Raw genomic sequence first — 18377 nt, 5'->3', positions numbered from 1 at the left:
CTGAACCAGCTAGGCCTAAGCACGAAGTCACAGAAACATCTATGCGAGAGAGCCAACGTTCTCACATCCTCCTGGGATGGGAAGTCGTATGACACACAGATTTCTCTGAATTTCTGAAAGCACTTCGTGAAATTCCTCCAACACTCTTCCCATCTGTGACAGCAGTCGGACCACAGAAGCATCTCGCAGCAGTGTTGGTCCGTAGTGAAGAAAGAGAAGGAGATGAGATTTTTATTCCTTTCCCTGCTGACTCTTGTAAGCTCCGCTTGAGTTCCTGGTACTTGGTAACTTATCAGAATAAGGAAGAGGAGCAGAAGTCTTTCTGTCCCCACGGTACCCATGGCCCTGAACCCTGCCTGGTTTTGATGCTTTGTGGAGACCCCAATGGCTGCCCCGTAGCCCGCTGACCTCTCCAGGAATCCGTATGGCTCTCCTCCACCCCATCCACTAACATCTCTTTCAAGGCAGCCAGCAAAGGATTCATTAGGGAAGGGGTGGAAAATTAAAATGGTACATTTGGTGAGAATGTTATCTTCTTTGTCCATTTATTTTTTTCCTCGTCTATTTTCTTAGAATAAATTTTTAAAATGAGAAAATTACCATAACCATGTTCAGGAAAATAACAACGTGAAATGTGATATTTACGAGCGTGTGGTAGATTTCTGTTTAGATTATAGTCCCTCCGGCTGCAGACAATCTTTGTTTTTCGAGCACAGTCCTGGAAAACTTTAGGACCCATTATCAAGACATTTCAAAGGCCCAATTTATTTCTCGACTCAGCTTATGGCCTTAATGAATGAGTGAATTCTCTGTAGAACATCTCTGCCATTTTAATGTGGGCTTTTGATTTTCATTTCATTTCGCATCATTTTCAGTTTTTAGAGCAATTTCTATTCTAGCTAATGCACAGTTAGCTTTCAACTCGGAATGGCCTTTATATACCCAGGTATTTGTGCTTTGTCACCTAACATACTCGTCTTCCTCGAACATCCTCTCACAACTCGAGGTGCATTATTCCTTGCTTCCTTCCCCTCATCAAACAAATACTTACTGTGCTTTGGGAGATAAACAGGCTGCGAGGTGTTTCGAGCACCAGGAAGGAGTGAAGGAGTGATTCTTATTCTCAACAATGTCAAGTAGAAGGAAAGTAACATAATGCTATTAACATTAGATGCGAGACCATGCTAGCATTTGCTGTCACACTGATCTCATACACCTGCCGATGCTCCCCTCGAGAAAACTATTCAGCTGTGTACCTTAGTGACCTAAAATTTGTTCTTGCTTAAAAAAGATACTATAAAAACTATAAATGCACAGATACTCGTAAATCTCATTCTAATTCTTTTCTGTCGATGGTCATTATGATTTCTAAATTTCTTAGCTTGGCCTCTCATTTTGTATTGTTTTACCAGCCCAATTTTAAAAGAGCCCTAGAAAACTAGCAAATTCTCAAGAGATGACTTATTTTACTATCTTTACCTTAAAAAATATGGACGCAATGTGGATACCGGTGCTGATTTTGTAGTTTTTGTAGGTTATTTCTGAATAAATCCTACATTGATTCCTGTGAAATCACTATTCTAGCCAGTATAAAATGAAGAGATACTAAAATTGAAACACTATGTTCTGCGACACTAAGGATTTACATGATGGCGAAAAATTATCTTGGTAATGAGTAAACCACTGCATTGCAAACCATGGGTGTGACTTCTGGTCTAAGCTGGCAGGCTGAAGCCAAAACTTTACTTCCCATCTGTCTCTAAATCTCATCGAAATTGAAATAAAAACTACAAAATGAATATATTCGTAGGAGCAATAAAACCATTTTGTTTTGCTTTGTTTTGTTTAGAAAGTGGGACACTATTAAAATGGAGACTTACAAATTTTTTCTGTAGAAGGCAGTAGTAAGACGTTTGAAGGGGAGCATTAAGAGTAGGCTCTAAGAGAGCCCACGGCAGGGAAGGGCACAGTTCTTCCAGCAGGACCCTCTGCTGATCATGGCTTGTTCCGAGGATGTGTCAAGATCAGGGGAACACAGAGACCAGAAGTGCTCTGATGGAGTGAAGGCTCTCAGCAGATACCTGAGCCGACTGGTGATCCCATTCCTCACCCACAAAACCCAAGGATCTACCTTCTGATGACACTGAATGAGCTCCTGTGAGGAAGCCTTCTTGGCGATGCCTTTGGGAGTGGTGGGAAGGGAGCCTCAGCTTGTCCTTTTTGTCCCCATTTGCTCAGCCAAGGAAAATGCTCCTCTGTAGAGAGACCTGCAGACCGAAGGCAATGAGAGGTGGAAACATTATATGGAAGGGCTGGGATCCACCCAATACAAGCTTTCTGGAGAAAACAAAACAAAACAAAACAGGATATAAAGTGAAAAGTGGGGGAGGGGCAGGTTATCAAAGCAATGCACAAAGCAGTCTCCAGAAAAATGTGGTTTCAGATGGAAGGGGCCCAGCGGAAGCAGCCATAAAGAAACCACATGCAAACATATCCTCTTGAGATTTTAGAATACAGCAGGTACATGCAGTATCCAAAAGTGTCCTTGAGAAGAGCAAGCCCTCCATGAAATGAGAGGGATATTGACGCCAGCATGGAGGCAGGATTTGGGCCTCACTGGTCGTCTCCCCCGATGATATCCCTGTGGGCATATGACATTACAAGGCAGAAAGCATGCTGCACGTGGAATTATGATCGATAACCGGCTCACCTTAAACTAGGAAGACCGTCCTGGATTACCCAGGTGGCCCAACGTCATCACAGAAGGGAGAAGTGCAGGCCAGAACAAAGAGTCAGGAGGATCAGAGAAAGGGGCCACCAGCCAGGGGTGCAGGTGGTCTCCACAAGCAGAATCTCCAGTCAACAGCCAGTAAGAAACAGGGATCTTGGTACCACAACCGTATGAGAGTGAATTTTGCTAACATCCTGAATCAGCCTGGAGAGTCAAGGCCAGCACCTTGATTTCAGCCTCACGAAACCCTGAGTGGGGAACCCGGTCAAACCCCCAGGCTTCTGACCTACAGAACTGGGAGGTGATGAATGGATGCCACTTTAAGCCATTGTGGCCGTGACAGTTGTTTACAGCAGCAATGGGAAGCAAACACACATCTTGGTACTGGAAGTCAGGGGTTGCATAGCACATACCAGGAAATGTGGAAGTGGTTCTGGAACCAGATGGGGGGGAAGTTGGGAGAAGTTTGAAGAGCATGATAAGGAAAATCCCAGATTGCCTTGAACAGGATGTTGGTAGAAGTGTGGCATTAAAGACCAACGGCCAGGGCTCAGAGGGAAATGAGGAGGGTGTTAATGGAAACTAGAGGCATGTTATGTGGTATCAGGAAGCCTAGCAGAACTGGGTCCCGCAGAAGCATGGACGGCAGAGATCGTAAGCGATGGAGTTGGCTCTACAGCTGAAGAGATTTCCCAGCAAAGTGTTTCAGATATAGCCTGTCTTTTCTTGCTACTTACAATAAAATGCAAAAGGAGAGAGATAAATGAAAGGAACTGGTAATACAAACCCAGGATTTGATGATTTGGGAAGATCTCCATGTTCCAAGATGGCGAAAGATAAAAAAATGTCCTGTCAGGAACGCATACTCGAGAGAAAGCAGAACAGAACAGAGGGTGTGGCAGCACAACCAAGGCCAATACCTCAGAAAGTCTGAACGGTCCAAGTGTGAAGTTACAAAACGGCTCTCTGAAGAGGTGAAAGGTGTGACTCATGGCTCCTCTCAGCCCCCTGAGCGGTGGCCCAAAACAGCGAAGGGATCATCGAGGAAGGATCAGAGGAGGCGCTCCCCGTCTGACGGAGTGAATCCTGGGACAGAGGCAAGAGTCTCACACAGTTATTGAGAATTCATAGCAGCAAAAACACTGCCAGCTTGGGGGGGCAGGGACAGGGGCAGGATGGAAGGAAGAAAGGGTGTCGGCCACCCCCAGGCACGCTAATGAAAGTGCTCAGCGGCAGACACGTGCTGTTCGTCACGAAAGAGGAAGGATGAGTCAGGGGGCAGCGCTCCGAGCCCAGAGGGGAAGCCGAGAACCACACAGGAGAATTCCCAGGCCCGGAAACCACATGGAGCTTGTGGACTTCAAAACTGATTGGGATGATGACATTTTCTTCCTTCCATTGTCTTCCTTTTTGAAGCAGAGTGTCTGTAAGTCCTCTCCTGTGCCTCACTCACCATTGGACGCTTGGAGCAGATAACTTGCTTTCTACGATCTCCACAGATGGAGAGGAATTTTGTCCCAGGACGGATTATGCCCAGAGTCCCATCCATACCTAATTTAGGTGATTTGGATCAGGAGATTTGGGGATTTGGAACTAAGATTTAGAGATTTCCGTACTTTGAGTTGATGCTGTATTGGGTGGAGACATTTGGAATCTTGGGATGTGGTTTGCATGTGGCATGGATGTGAATCTTTGGGAGCCAGAGGGCAGAGTGGTAGGCTGAGTAATGCCCCCCTCAAAAAAAGAAAAAAAAAAAAAAAAAGATGCCCGTGACCTACTCCTCAGGACCTGTGAACACATTGCATGGCAAAAGAAATTTTGCAGGTAGGACTGAGGTTGTGGACCTTGGGGGGAAGATCATCCTGGATCATCGGGGTGAGCCCATTCTGGTCACATGAGCCCTGAGAACCACAGGAGAGGGCAGTCAGTCAGTGAGAGACACAGTATGAGAGGCAGGAGAAATGATGCAAAAGGAGAGGTCAGAGCGAATGAGAGGACTTCATGGGTCATCGCTGGCTTTGAAGGTGGAGAAGGGGCCATCAGCCAAGAAGTGGGGACAGACAGCTTCTGGATGCCGAGAGTTACTCTGCCACCAGTATGAGGACAGCAGGACCTCAGTCCTACAAGAAGAACCAAAGTCTGCCAACACACCCTATGGCCTTGGAAGTGAATTCTTCCCAAGAATTTCCAGAAAGGAGCTCAGCCCTGCCAACATCTTGATTTTGGTTTGTGAGCCCAGGCCAGAGAAACCCATGAGCCCGGCTAGACTTCTGACCCACAGAAGCATGAGTGGGTCAGTGAGCGCTGGTTTCGCAGCTGAATGTGTGGTGAGCTCTTCCTCCATCAACAGGAAACACATGCAACTAGAACTCTCCCCACAGCACTGGACGCTGAGATACAGCCAACGGCTGCCTCCAAAGTTATTAGAACCAGAAAGATTGTGAACTAGGATCTGTACCTGACAAGCTGCCTTTTGAATGTGAGAATGAAGTTTATTTGTTTAAATGAAGTAGGTATACTCTTGAAAGTTTACCTTGCACACATCCCATCTGGAACATAACTTGAAGTTTTACTCTAGCAAAACAAGAGTTGTTCGAGAAAGAGGATACTGCAGGATCTCACGGTGGTGGTTTAGGGAAAAATCAAGCGTAAGATAATATCTGTGCAACAAAAACAGCCCGTTCATGTTAGAACATTGAAACTGGAATGATTATGAGACTGAAGGCATCAGTGATACAAGGAAGAAGGGAAAACATTTTTTCTGATTCTACGAAAAATGCAAGACAATTAGAACCTCAGGAAAAGCATGCAAGAGAATCATGGGTCACATAGAAAGTGATCTAAAATTTTCATGATTGTTATGAGTTGATGAAGCATAAAAAGTGAGAATCTGTTTGCCTAATATTTCAACGATCTTGAATGATATTGTAATGAAATGGGATTAAATGAACTCTTGGGATGTACCTTTTTTACTTTCAATGTTCAAAAGTAATATATATAACACAAACACAGAGGAAAATGTAACTTTAGAAAGAAAACAATGATTGGCCACATTTAGGGATCAGTGGGGGAGGAGAGAATGGTAGTGGGTTCCTTAGTTGGTCTAAAATCACTGGATTAAGAAATAGATGAAAAAATTTGTTGCGTAGAGCCATGAAGATAATCACTCCCAACATGAAAGCAAACAAAAAGCAGAAACAATCCATCAAAAGTGTTTCTCCTTGGAGAAGAGGATTAGGATCGAAGAAAAAGGTAATCGTTTGCATTCCATTCTATACTTTTGATGTTGTTCGAGCATTTTTATTTCCACCCTCATGTGATATTTTTCTCATTGCCATTATTGCCCATTTATCTCCAAAATATTAATTTTTTATTATGAAAATGCATTCCAGTTAAACTCTCCTACGTGGGTATAAGTAAAAGGTAATCATGCCGTCTTATCCTTAGTACATTTAACCATTGCTAGTAAGGAATAAAAAAAAGGAGCAGGCAGTAAGTGGCAAAGTAAACAGACGCATCTGACTGTCCCACTTCTGACTCCAGTGAAATAACCACGGGCCCCTGAAAACTCTAGGTCATCGGAAGGGGGCCGTCCATGTGCAAGAAACTGAGCCGTTTCCTCAAGAGGAAAAGAAATCAGATTCGAGCACACTGGGCACTTCCTGCAACTCCTCCCCCTCAGGAGAAAGAGTGAGCACTGTTGAAGGTAAAACGTGGAGGTCTGTGATCCCACCAGTCCTTCCCTGGAGGAAAATGGTTCACAGACAAGTGTGAATTGAGAGACAGCTGGCAAACATTCTGCTGGGTTTCCTGAAGCCAGTGAGGACCAGACCAGAAGCATTCTCCACAGCTGTGCAGGGCCCTCAGGGCAAGGCCTGGGCTTCTTCCGAAATGCAGCCAGGAGGAAGTGTGTGGGTTCGTCATCTAGTGTCAAAGCAGATTCAGAGAAGATTCGGGTGAACAGCACCAGCTTGGGAAGGTTACCCAGAGCACCAGGTCCCTTACTGCGTTTCTAACAGCATCCTCAGGGGAGTAAGATGTCAAGCCAAAGAAATTGCAGAGTCACTCCAGCTGTTTTGGAGACAAATGGAAACACATCTCTGTTCAAGAATAAATAGAATATTGTTTCCTAGGGCTGTTGTAAGAAAAATGTCTCACAATTCTGGAGGCTGGAAGCCCGAGATTAAGGTGTTGGTAGAGTTGGTTCCTTCTGAGGGATGGAGGGGAGGCTCTGTTCCCCACTTGTCTCCTCACTTTGGGGAGTTTGCCAGCAACCCTGTGTATTCCTTGGCTTGTAGATGCTTCATCCACTTCACATGACCTTCTCCCTGGGTCCATTCACAGTCCTCCCTCTGTCCATGCCTGTCCCTGTGTCCAATTCCTTTTTTTTAATTTTTAATATATGCACACAGATCATATTGGATTAGTTAACCTATCATGCCCTCATCTTGACTAAGTCTCTTAAGACCCTCTTTCCAAATCAGGTCACATCCTGTGGTACTAAGTTCGAGGTCCTTAACATATCTCTTTGGGGGACTCGATTCACCCTTAAACACACAGAAAATGAAATATGGAATCTAACTAAAATATACTTTACATGAAAGAAGGAAGACTGAGTTTGAGAAGCAGAATGATATAGCACGTATTTGAGAAAAAATACTGTGAGGGTAATTTTAGATAACATCTACTCAATAAAATTCAAGAATGTATAGAACCTTTAAAACAAGGGGAGAAGAGTGAAAGGGAATTTGGCTGGGAAGCAGGAAACCATAACACTGGGTTTAGGTTAAAAAAAGAAAATATTGCAGGGCAACAGAGAAAATTTGCAAACACATTACAGATGTATAGTATCAACCATGTAGAAATTGGAATAAGCAAAGGGGAGGGACAAGCATGAAGAATGTGGGGGCCAGGTCCAAGGTGGACACCAACAGTGTAGAAATGAGGACAGGGAATGTGAGCAGTTGAAAACACAAAACATAAAACCAAGGAAAGAAACAATCAAAGAAATGACAGGAGATATCATTCCTGAGCCTCAGGGCACTCTCATTGGCAGGTTAAAGTGATTCTCCCCATTCTGGCAAAATTAAAGAAATTCGATTCAATTCCCAACATTTCTGAATTTTGAGAATGGAGGAAGTATCCTATAAGCTCCAGGGGAAACTACTGTATTTGACCACTGACGTTACATGTGTCTTTCAAAAAGCTGGGTCTGTCCTGCAGGAATCTCTCTCTAGCCTGTGGCTGGTTGGATGGGGATGAGCGGAACGAGTCACACAGATTTGCCTCTCTGGGATTGTGTCACAACCTGACAGCGTTGAACTGAGAAAACAAAATGATGAAGTCCTGTGTGCCCATATGCATGAGAAGGCAGCCAAGCCTGCCTGCCCAGGGAGGTGTGCAGCAGGAAATTGAGATTACAGTGCTCATCTCCACCAGGTGGAGGGCACGTCCCTTTGTGATGGCCAATCCTGTGATTTGTTCTTCATGTCTCCTGGTGTGCCTTGTATTTCATGAAAAAGGCTTGAATTTTTCCAATATTACTCCCACCACCTGTTCTCGTTCTTTTCATTTTTCACCTAAAGTAACTCCTGTGAGTTTCTGTTAATTGCAAGCATGTAATTCCAGAATAAGATAGATGGAAAGCAATATGCAAATATTATTAATAATTAATAGGAGACAGGATATAAAATATGATTAATTTGACAATAACTGAGTTTAAAATATCTGATGGTAGCCAAAAAAATGATAAAGAATGAGGAGTTAAAGGAAACAAAATTTTGTTAATTTCCTGATCAGTGATCCTGGTAATTAGACAAATATAGGTTCACCTGTGTGTGGTTTTTTAAAAGCCAAAGTCTAGTAGAATTAACAACAGCAAGTATTTAACAAATTATGAAAAAATAGCATTTAAATATGGTCACATAGAAAAAGATAGAAAACAAAGGGAGTGGCAATGAAACATTTTTAAATCTTTGAAAATGCTATTATATGATGATAAAGGTAAGTTCAAGCACTACAGGCCTGACAATAAACGTAAATGGATTAAACTTTCCTTTTTGATCACTGTAAAATTCTTATATGTAGAACATAGTACAGAGAAAACATAAAGAGACCAAAAAAATTAAAATAATGGACAAAACTTTATCAGATGACTGTGCTAATTTGGATGGAGTTTACATTAATACCAGACAAAATGTGCTCAAAACCACAACAGAACAAAACCAATGGAACTTCACCAAAAAAATATATATATATGTACTTTGTAAGAAAAAAGAGTATCATGTTTTCTTGATTAATAGTAAATGTCTAGTGAAAAAATGTGAAGATTTATTAATTTTCTGTACCTACTGACTTAATCGCCAAATCTCTAAAGCAGAATCATCAGAAATGGTTGTGGAAGACACATTTCTCAGTTGATGACATTCTGAATAGGAAAAAATATATAAACATGAAGACTAAGCATTGTTACCAATGTTGATATTTGCAAAAAATAGTAAGATAATAATTTTACATAACGAAGAAAACCCACAAAGAAATCGATTAGAGAAAATCAACTTTTTAAAGGCTACTTTCATGAAATGAAGGTAAATAAAACTTGAAATTAGTGACAAAAATAGTTTTGAAAATATATCAGTGATATTTTTTAAAAGCCATAGAACACTCTTTTAAGTCATTTAGATATAAAAGGAAACATATATTGCAATTACAGAATACGCAAAAATCACTGCATATTAAAACGTAAGAGAATTGGCTGAAGCATTCTCAGAGGGAGATTTAGAGCAATAACTAACTTATTAAGGAAAAACATGAATTTAAATGAGTAAAGTGGCATTCAATTCAATATAGTTAGAAGGGGAATAATAAAAAAGTTAAGCAAAAGATGAAGATAATTAAGAAATTGATGCATTAACACACAGAACGTATCAATATTCAAGAGCTGTATCCTTGATAGTTGAAGCAACGTGGGCAAAAAAATTTTGCATCTTATCTGGGATTGAAAAAAGATGAAATAAAGTATTGACAATGAAGGAGAGGATTAGAAAATTAGCCTTAAAATATGTATAATTCTACATGAATAAATGTAAAACTCTCAATAAAAAAGCTATTTTTAGAGAAATATGAATGATCAAACCTGACACAAAACAACCTTGACAGATTAATAGCCATGAAAGGAACTGTACAATTATGCAAATTACCTCAAAGAAAGAGCTTGTATCCAGAAAGTTTTATAGATTCCATGCCATATAAATTATTCTAGAGTTACTAAAACTCGATAATAATGTATATAGAATATATATTTATATGTATATTACACATATAATTTCACTTAGTAATATACATACATTTAAAATTAATACTACCAAATCAAATAAAGAATAACATTGTACAGTCATACATGCTGAATTGAATTTTCCATGTGAAATCTAGAATTTACGTGCACACTGTGTGTATATATGTGTGTCTATATTAATAAAAAAGTTGGGGAAACAAATTCCAGCAGTTTCTTCTTGTTTCTTTTTTCATCCTAATGAAGTCAGATATGGAGTGATTTTCCCCTTCTTTTTACTTTGCTGTTTTTTAACTTTTGCATTTAGAAAAATATTAAGTATATCACTTGTTCAGGTATCTGAAAAAATTAGTCTCATGCATGATGGTAAAAGGTAAATTGCTGAGATAATGAAGGATTTATTTAAACATTATCATGTGGTTATTTTGAGGATTTCCTTAGAATATTTGGCTTTCCTGTACTTAGATAAAATTTATAATGACCATATTAGAGTGATTGTTTTGAGCTATGAAAAATAAGGTTTTTCCATGAGTGGCTCAGATGAATTGAAAACAGAAAAGGAATTTGAATTGGATATTCTTTTAAGTCTTTCCTCATAGTAAATTTTGATTCCACTATTTATCCCAAGTTACAATAGGAGTAATTATTATTATGTGAGATTTTACTATCTGCCAGGCACTGTTCTAAGCAATTTATATGTATTATTTAATTTTCAAAAAAATCTCCATGAGTTTGGACTGTAAGATAGAATAATTGCTATTATTATTATCATTATTCAATGTCAAATGGCAACTAATGATTTATTAGAGATTGCAAATAGAGCATTTTGTAAGCAAAATGTATCAGAACATTTCATTCACTGACGATTTCCTTTTTCCTTTTGAAACCCCAATCACTTACATATCTACGCAATGAAATGATTGCTTGAGAAATGTTTTATTTTCATTTGGAAACAAGTTCTTATCGTCCCTTGAATGGTGTGGAAGAGTTAGCTGCTCTGGATAGCCTTCCCAGGAAGCGCATGGGTATGCAGGTGGTTCATCGGGGAAATGCACCTGTGCCCGGGGTCAGGGAAGGAGGATTGGCAGAGGGACAGTATCTGGAGCTGGAATGGCCCTTCACAGGTGCTCTGATGATTGGAGGTGGCTGCCCAGGGGCCCAGAGACAGTTTCCACCTGCCAGCAGCATTCCTAGCTGGGAGAGTGAGTCGGAGCTGGAAAGAGCAGAACGGGATAGAGAAAAGTGCGGTAATGTTTTCTAGGCAGACCCAACAGAAAAGAAATCGTTTTTAGGCATAAATGCAAAAGAATGGAAGAACAAAACTTGGTGCACAGTAAAGGGTTTGTTGAAACCTTTGCTGACACAGCAGAGGGGAACCAGCGAAAGGGATTCACATCCCAGACCCTCCAGACACAGGGACGGAGGACAGTCAATACCGCGGAGGAGGAAGCAGCGTGCGCATAGGGTGGAAAGTGGAAATCTGTTCAGAAGCTATCCACAGCGCATGCGCGCCTCTCCAACCCAGCCGCTGCTCTTCCTCACCCCAGAGAAAGGCTGTTGCCTATTTCTTGAGGCAGGGAGGACTGTTTTTTGGAGATGGTTGGAGAAAGTTGTTGGGTTGGGTGCCACCAGGGGGAGGTAGGATGGGGGAACCAAAATGTGGGTTAAATGAATGTGTGCACACTGGAGGGAGATTCCCCCATCCCCAGCTGTCTTCTCCCATCTGGTTCTTGGAAAACAGGCAGCACAGCCTTTGCCCTCCGGGACAGATAACACTGGACGTGTTCTGGGAAATCTGACCAACGTAAAGGGAAGAAATGTGCAAGTTTCTCTCCATCTAAACAGTTCAGGCAGGTCCCCTTACCCGGCCGCTCACAACCCTGCCTAGGTGTCCAGATTGCAATGCTTTTAACTACAGGCATTCAATGAAGACTGCACAGCCTTCCCACATTAAAAATAAGAGAGAAACAAAGAAGAAAAAATGGCTTGGAGGAAACAGGGCGCATGCAGGGAGGAAATAAAACATGGTAAATAAAAGCACTGCAAATATCTCAGGGATAAAAGAATATATTGCAACTGTGAAATGAGAACAGTCAGTTCAAAAAAAAAAAAAAAGAAGAAGAAGAAGAAGAAAAGAAAAACCCAACATTCAGAGTACATAAAAGAGCTCTTGGAAATTAAAATACGATAGGATAAAACTCCATAAAATCATTACATGATAAAGCTCACCGAATCCTCCAGAAAGTAGAGCAAAGGGATGAAGTGGCATAAAGTAGGAGAGATGAGATAAGAGAATTAAAGGACAGGTCCCAGGACCCCGACAGCTGAAGGTAAGAGTCATGCTCGGAAATCTGAAGGATAAGAATTCCTGAACTGGGATTCCATGCTCAGCCAAACAATTAAATACAAGGTAGACTAGACATATTTTTAGGCGTGCAGCATGTCGGAAATTTGCTCCCATGAGCTTTTTCTTAGGAAGATGGAGATGCCATGGTCCACCATACCGAGAAAGGACATGGAAGCTATACCTGAATAGAAAACCCCCAGGACAGAAGCCACAAGCGTCCCCCACCACGAGAGCGTTCACTGAGGCTGTCGGGCTGGTAGCTGGGTGCCAGGCAACAAAGCAACAGGTCCAGATGGCCAAAGACTCCAGGAGAGAAGCTGATAGGACACCCTATTCTGCTGAAACAACTGGGAAGGGTTGGGGGTTGAAGTAGTAAGTACATAGGAAACTGTAAGGTAATGGTTACCTCTAGGAAGACCAGAGCCATAAGGAACAGAAAACTCAAGTTTCCTGCATGTCTGAATTAAGAATTGTTTGTGTAACATCCTAATAAAAGGGGCCTTGTTGAACATACTACCATGAAGGGATGGGGGTGCATATGAGTTGAAAAATGAATATTATCCCTGATAATGTTGCTGTCACGTGTCCTAGAGGGAAGTCCATAAAGAAAAAAAAGTGAAAAGTCAAGAAAAGCATAAAACAGGTTATTTACAGAAATGTAGCTAAATTCAAAAACAGCAAATAGAGGTTCAGGTATTTGCCTCTGAAAAGGAAAAATTGGGGATGGGGGAGGTGGAGGCATTTTTAAAAAATATCTCGTGGAATTATTTCATTATTAATATATATGCATGTGTAGCTCTGAAAAAATTATTAAAAGGATGGACAAGGGGAAAAGGAAACAGTATGAATTTTATCAGTTGGGAAGAAGATACATTTATTGGCCTGAATGAACTGCTTTATTCTTTCTGAAATGACTTTAGTTATAAATCAGCAAACTAGCTTCTGAGCGAGTTTGGGGGAGCTTCTTATTTGGATGAAATTGTTCAACAGATTTTCATTATTAACATTCCAAAGTGTTCAACTAAATGACCTTTAGATTTCTATTTCTATAATCCTAACTATACACTCTCTTCTTTGTAGAATATAATTTTGGAAAACATATACTTCAATAAATGATTAGTCTACTAGTGAGGTTATCGTATACGAAAAAGAAAAATATCATACATTAAAAATGTCGGAGCTGCAGACCTCATTAATTCAGTTTTTTTTTCCATATTCTATCTAGGAGAAGGTGAAGTTTACCTTTGAATGCCTAAGAAGAAATGAATATTGTAAGCATCATTATAAGGATATCTTGGTCATTTCTTTAAAAGGAACTGAAGTTTGCAGTGTATAATATCTTATTTAAAAGATTCTCTTTTTTTAAACAACTATATATTGAGTATATTCATGTAATAAATGATATTTGAGGATCCATTTTGTTCAGGCATTCCATTATATATTGGGAACACAAAGCCAAATATATAGTTCTTGCTTTTAAGGTGATAGGTAAATAGGGAAACTGACCTAAAATTAGCAATTGTGCTGAAAAGGACAGATAGCAATTGCTCTATTGAAGAGTTGCGTAGAATGCGCTAGCAGCCCAGGGGGGGAGTATAGACTTCACGCAGGGAATTTCAGGGAAGCCGAACTTGAAGCATAAATGAGAGTAAAGTCCATGAGTTGATGGGAAAAATTCCAGGAAGGAAAAGCAGCTTGGGGAATGGTGAACGTATCACGTGTTCTGGGAAGAGCCGGTAGTTCAGGCTGTCTGGAGCACTGGTCAAGGAGTCTGAAGAGACAGGAAAAGATATTTTAGATTGTATTATGTAGGTGGAGGCAAAGAGACACTATTAATAGCTATTATTATTAAGAGTAACCAAAATTTTCAAATTGCTTCTCTATGTTAGGCCCTAAGCCAAGCTTTTTACATACAAAATCTTATTTAATCCTTACAGCTATGCTCTCCTCCTTTATAAAGTTTCAAGCTTAAGGATAGTTTAATAAAATGTGTAGAAACTTTATTCTACCACTCTTGAGAAAATGTTGCTGTCAAGTAAAAAAAAAAAAAGCTACAGAATGGTTTATGTAGCTACTTAACATTATATATAATAGACCAAGAAACAAGATTGGAAAGACAGATATAAAGTGTGTTATTCTTTTCACCACTTTGAATGTTTCTAAAATATCCATTAATCAATTTAAGAATGAGAACAATATCTTATTGTAGAGGAAGGGGGAAGGGAGGACGAGGGAAAGAGATGAGATCTTTTGAGGAGGGAAGAAAAGAGAGTGCGAGCAAGACGGACATTCCTGGGAAGGCAGGCTGGAAGGGAGGTTGCAAACAGAACACCAAGAACAGAGAGGCTCTTCCTGCAATGGTCCAGGCACAAGATAGGTATTCTGCAGTGGAACAGCAAATGGGAGGTTAAGAGCAATATTTGTAAAACGGATCCAAAGGAAATGGTCCCCCCGTTGGATGTTTCGGGGGCTTTGCCGTCGCTCCAAGGAGAGCAGAGACAGGGTGAGGTTGAGGAGAGCAAGGGATGAGGAGAGGGGTTTCCTAGAGCTCTGATGCTACGATCCGGGGTTTCACTGAGCACAACTAGTCACTGTTCCTTTATGTGTTGCCTCAGTTAATCACATTCCTGGTAAAGAGAAAGGGTGGTTGTGCAACCTTGGTCCCCACATTGATCGAGAACCTCTGGTTCTGCTGTTGGGCCTCATGAAGCTTTATTGTGTGGTCCTGACGCGGAAACCCCCGGCTCTGCGGTCGAGGAGTAGAGGGAAGCGCAGTGGGGAGCCTAGAAGCACGGGTCTGAGAGCACCCTTGACTCTCTGCACCCAGACTGTCTCCCCGGCCTCCCCATCACAAAATGCCTAACTGCTGGCGAGAGGCTGTGGCTCGGGACAGGACCGGCTCCGGCCGCAGCTCCGCCTTCGTTTTAACCGCGCCCTGTCTTCATCCCCCAGGGCTCTACGAAACCTTTCTAACCACCGATGACCCCGAGTGCTGTGATGTCAGGAGAGAAGAGCGCCCGAGCAAGCCCTCCGGAGGGACGCTGGGGACCAGCAGCCCCTGTCCCAGGACGTCCCTCACGGTGTCCGCAGCAGCCAGACTGGGCAACGGCAGACTCAAACTGTGCGTGCTCGTGCTCATTCTCCTGCACACAGTGCTCACGGCCTCCGCGGCGCACAACGGCACGGCGCTGGGCTGGGGGGGCCTCCACGCCCTGGAAGAGAGCTCGCCGCGCGACGAGTAGCCCGGGAGGGGCCCCCGGCGCCATGGGACACACGGGGTGCTGTGACCCTCCTGCCGCTGCCCGCCCGCGAGGCCTTTGGAGTAGAACCGAAGAAGATGGGCCTGGATCCAAACGAGGACACAAACACAGCTTTTTATTGACTAAAAGGCTGTAAAGTGACTTAAATTTCTCACACCATTTTATACACTGTGTTTTAATGTTTGGAGGTTTTATTTGCTTTCCTTTGGTTTGGGTTTCTTTGTTCGTTTAATTTTTTGCACTTGTTAATACAGGATTTATTTTTGGGGATGGTTTCTCAGAGGTAAACTAAGTCTTCACTGTCTCTTTCTCTCTATATATATATATATTTCTAGTCATTGTGTGTGTTCATCAGGTAGTTCTGTCTCTCTGTCCTGTCAGTTTCTATTAGAGGAATGATCGCTATGACCTCACGGTATAGCAAAATACAACAACAACAAAAAAAATCATAAAAGACAAAAAAAGACAAAAAAAAGAAAACAACAGAAAATACAAATAAAAAAACCCCCCGAACTCTTCGCTCCTGCCTCCCGAACCGACTGCCCTCCCCGGCCTCTCCGGCCTCCCCACCGTCCTTGGCCTCCCCGCCTCCCCGCCCCCAGCAGACAACATGGCTTGCTTCTGTCTGTCTGTGCAGCCGCAGTGCGGGCGCACACGCTCCCGGGCTCCGGGCCGCCGCGGCCACCCCGCCGGGAGCAGAACAAGAGTGCTCTCCATGGTAGGCGGAATCAGACAGTTAACACATTTTTTTATGTTGACAACAAAATAAAAGCAAAGAAAACCACCATGAACTACGTTGCTCCAGCTCCCCTTCCCCGAGGCCCCGAGGCCCGTCCCTCCTCGCCGGTTGTCAGGTGGCTGGGGGCCACCCCGAGTCAGGATGGGGGCACATTTCGGCGCTTGTGGGCCCTCGAATGGCAACAAAGGGACTGAGGACACAAATCTGGGTTTCTTTCTCCTCCCGTGTGGTCGTGGAGGAGACCGTAGAGACACTCCAACACCTGCAGTATACAGAATATATACAGTTTTACCCCAGTCTCTCCCCAACCCATGATTTTAAATTATTCCGGGTATAAAGTGTATGCAATTCTGCATTATCACAAAAGAACTTGTTTAAAAAAAAAATAGGTTAGCCATTTTCATTCAAGTGCGAAAACTTTGTCACTTCGAACACGCTGTAGATAGTCGATGAGAAGAGGAGAAATCAGGTCGCTCTGTTTGTATTTTTTCTTTTTGTGGGAACATTTCACCTGCTGAGTGTATATGAATTTGCTTTCTAAAAAAAGGCTTTTATGAGTTTACAGTAGAATCAGTGGAAGGAAGAGTTCATAAGGGCTGTTTTTAAAAAAACCAACAAACAAAACAAATAATTAAAAAAAAAAAAAACACTTTACATTCCTTCCTATACTCTAACTACATTGGGGAAGTGCACTTCAGATGTGTTTGCTGTGTAGCTGGGAGATGAAGGAAAACCATAGAAAAGGTCCTCGTAGCGAACAAAATTTAGTTATTAACTTTATAGCTATGAAATTCCCCCTGGCATTGGTTTTTGTTCAAACAAACTTTAATCTCTGCATCATACTTAACCCTGCGACATGCGTACAGTATGCATATTTTGTTTTGAATAAAAAAAATGTTTTGTTCCAGTCTGTTAAGAATATTCAAAAAATAATAAAGGTATTGCTTAATAAAATTGCTAGAATTGTTTAGCAGTACATGCACAAATATTTTACTAGATTCTTCATTTTAATAGTGTTTTGTTGAGACTGAAAATCCTAAAATGGTCTGCTCAAATACAAAACGAAAAAAAAAAAACCACCAAAAATGCAAAATTCTCCAGTTTTTGTTCTTTTAAAAATTGTTTTTTCATGCAAATGTCAACACACATTCACAAGTGCACGCACACACACACACACACACACACACACATATAACAGGCACAGTATTTTTAATTTACAGAAATGCAGTGCTATTTCTGGGGCCACAAGTGGGTGGGAAGAGGCTCGGGGGCTTTGAGTTGCAGCAAGTGTTAAACTGGGAGAAATGAGTGTGTTTAAAGCTCCCTCTCGGTGGGCCACAGATTTCGGTAGATTTCGGTGGATTTAGGGGGTGACAGAAGTAGGGGAGTGGTGGGTGGAGGTTGAAGGGTTTCTGACTCCTAACAAAGGATTTAAGGTGAGCTCTGTTTCAACTGACCTCTTAAAGGCTTTAAAATATATAGCCAGGAAAAAAGTCTGTTCTGACCTTCTGACCTTGCCCTACCTCTGTCTGCCGGGCAAAGGCCACGCCACGGGCCATTTCTTCAGTGTTCCTCATGCTTTTGTTTGTGCCGTGGGAATTTCCATTCTTTGGGGAAATGAGAAATCAACACAGATGCAAATTCCACCCACTCTCATGACAAAAAGTTACTATTTCTAGACACTGGGCAAAATGATAAATAAAATAGTATCCCATAACAAACAGGGTTTCATTTTCTCTTAATATCTTTTGCAACTGGTTAAAATTCTTTTCAAATATAGAGGGACTGGAAGATTCCACTGGGCCATGTTTTAGCTTTAGTTTGGGGAGAATGTCAGCCGAAAGAGGGAGACAAAAAGCCACCACTACTTTTATCTGACAGGTAAGTCCTCCAGAAGACAATTTCAAGAATTGGGAGAAACAGCACAGTATGTAATTGTACTATGAAACTATAATTTGGGTGAGGAAGAGCTGGCAAGTAGAGAAGGGGAACAGATTATTTCCCATACG

At 41.8% G+C, this 18377-nt stretch overlaps 1 protein-coding gene across 1 annotated transcript in view; it reads left to right on the top strand.

Moving 5' to 3' along the window:
* Positions 1 to 15611, top strand: part of FAM155A (family with sequence similarity 155 member A) — a 601033-nt gene extending 585422 nt beyond the window's left edge. Inside the window, exon 3 of the mRNA XM_040624480.1 lies at positions 15322 to 15611. Coding sequence (XP_040480414.1) covers positions 15322 to 15611 — 290 coding nt within the window. The remainder of the gene's footprint in view (positions 1 to 15321) is intronic.
* Positions 15612 to 18377: the final 2766 nt, after the last annotated feature.

Source organism: Ursus maritimus, unplaced genomic scaffold (assembly GCF_017311325.1).
Source record: "Ursus maritimus isolate PB19 unplaced genomic scaffold, ASM1731132v1 scaffold_10, whole genome shotgun sequence".
Lineage (NCBI taxonomy): Eukaryota > Metazoa > Chordata > Mammalia > Carnivora > Ursidae > Ursus > Ursus maritimus.
Note: the sequence above shows the minus strand (reverse complement) of the source record. Positions and strands in the feature narration are given on the sequence as shown.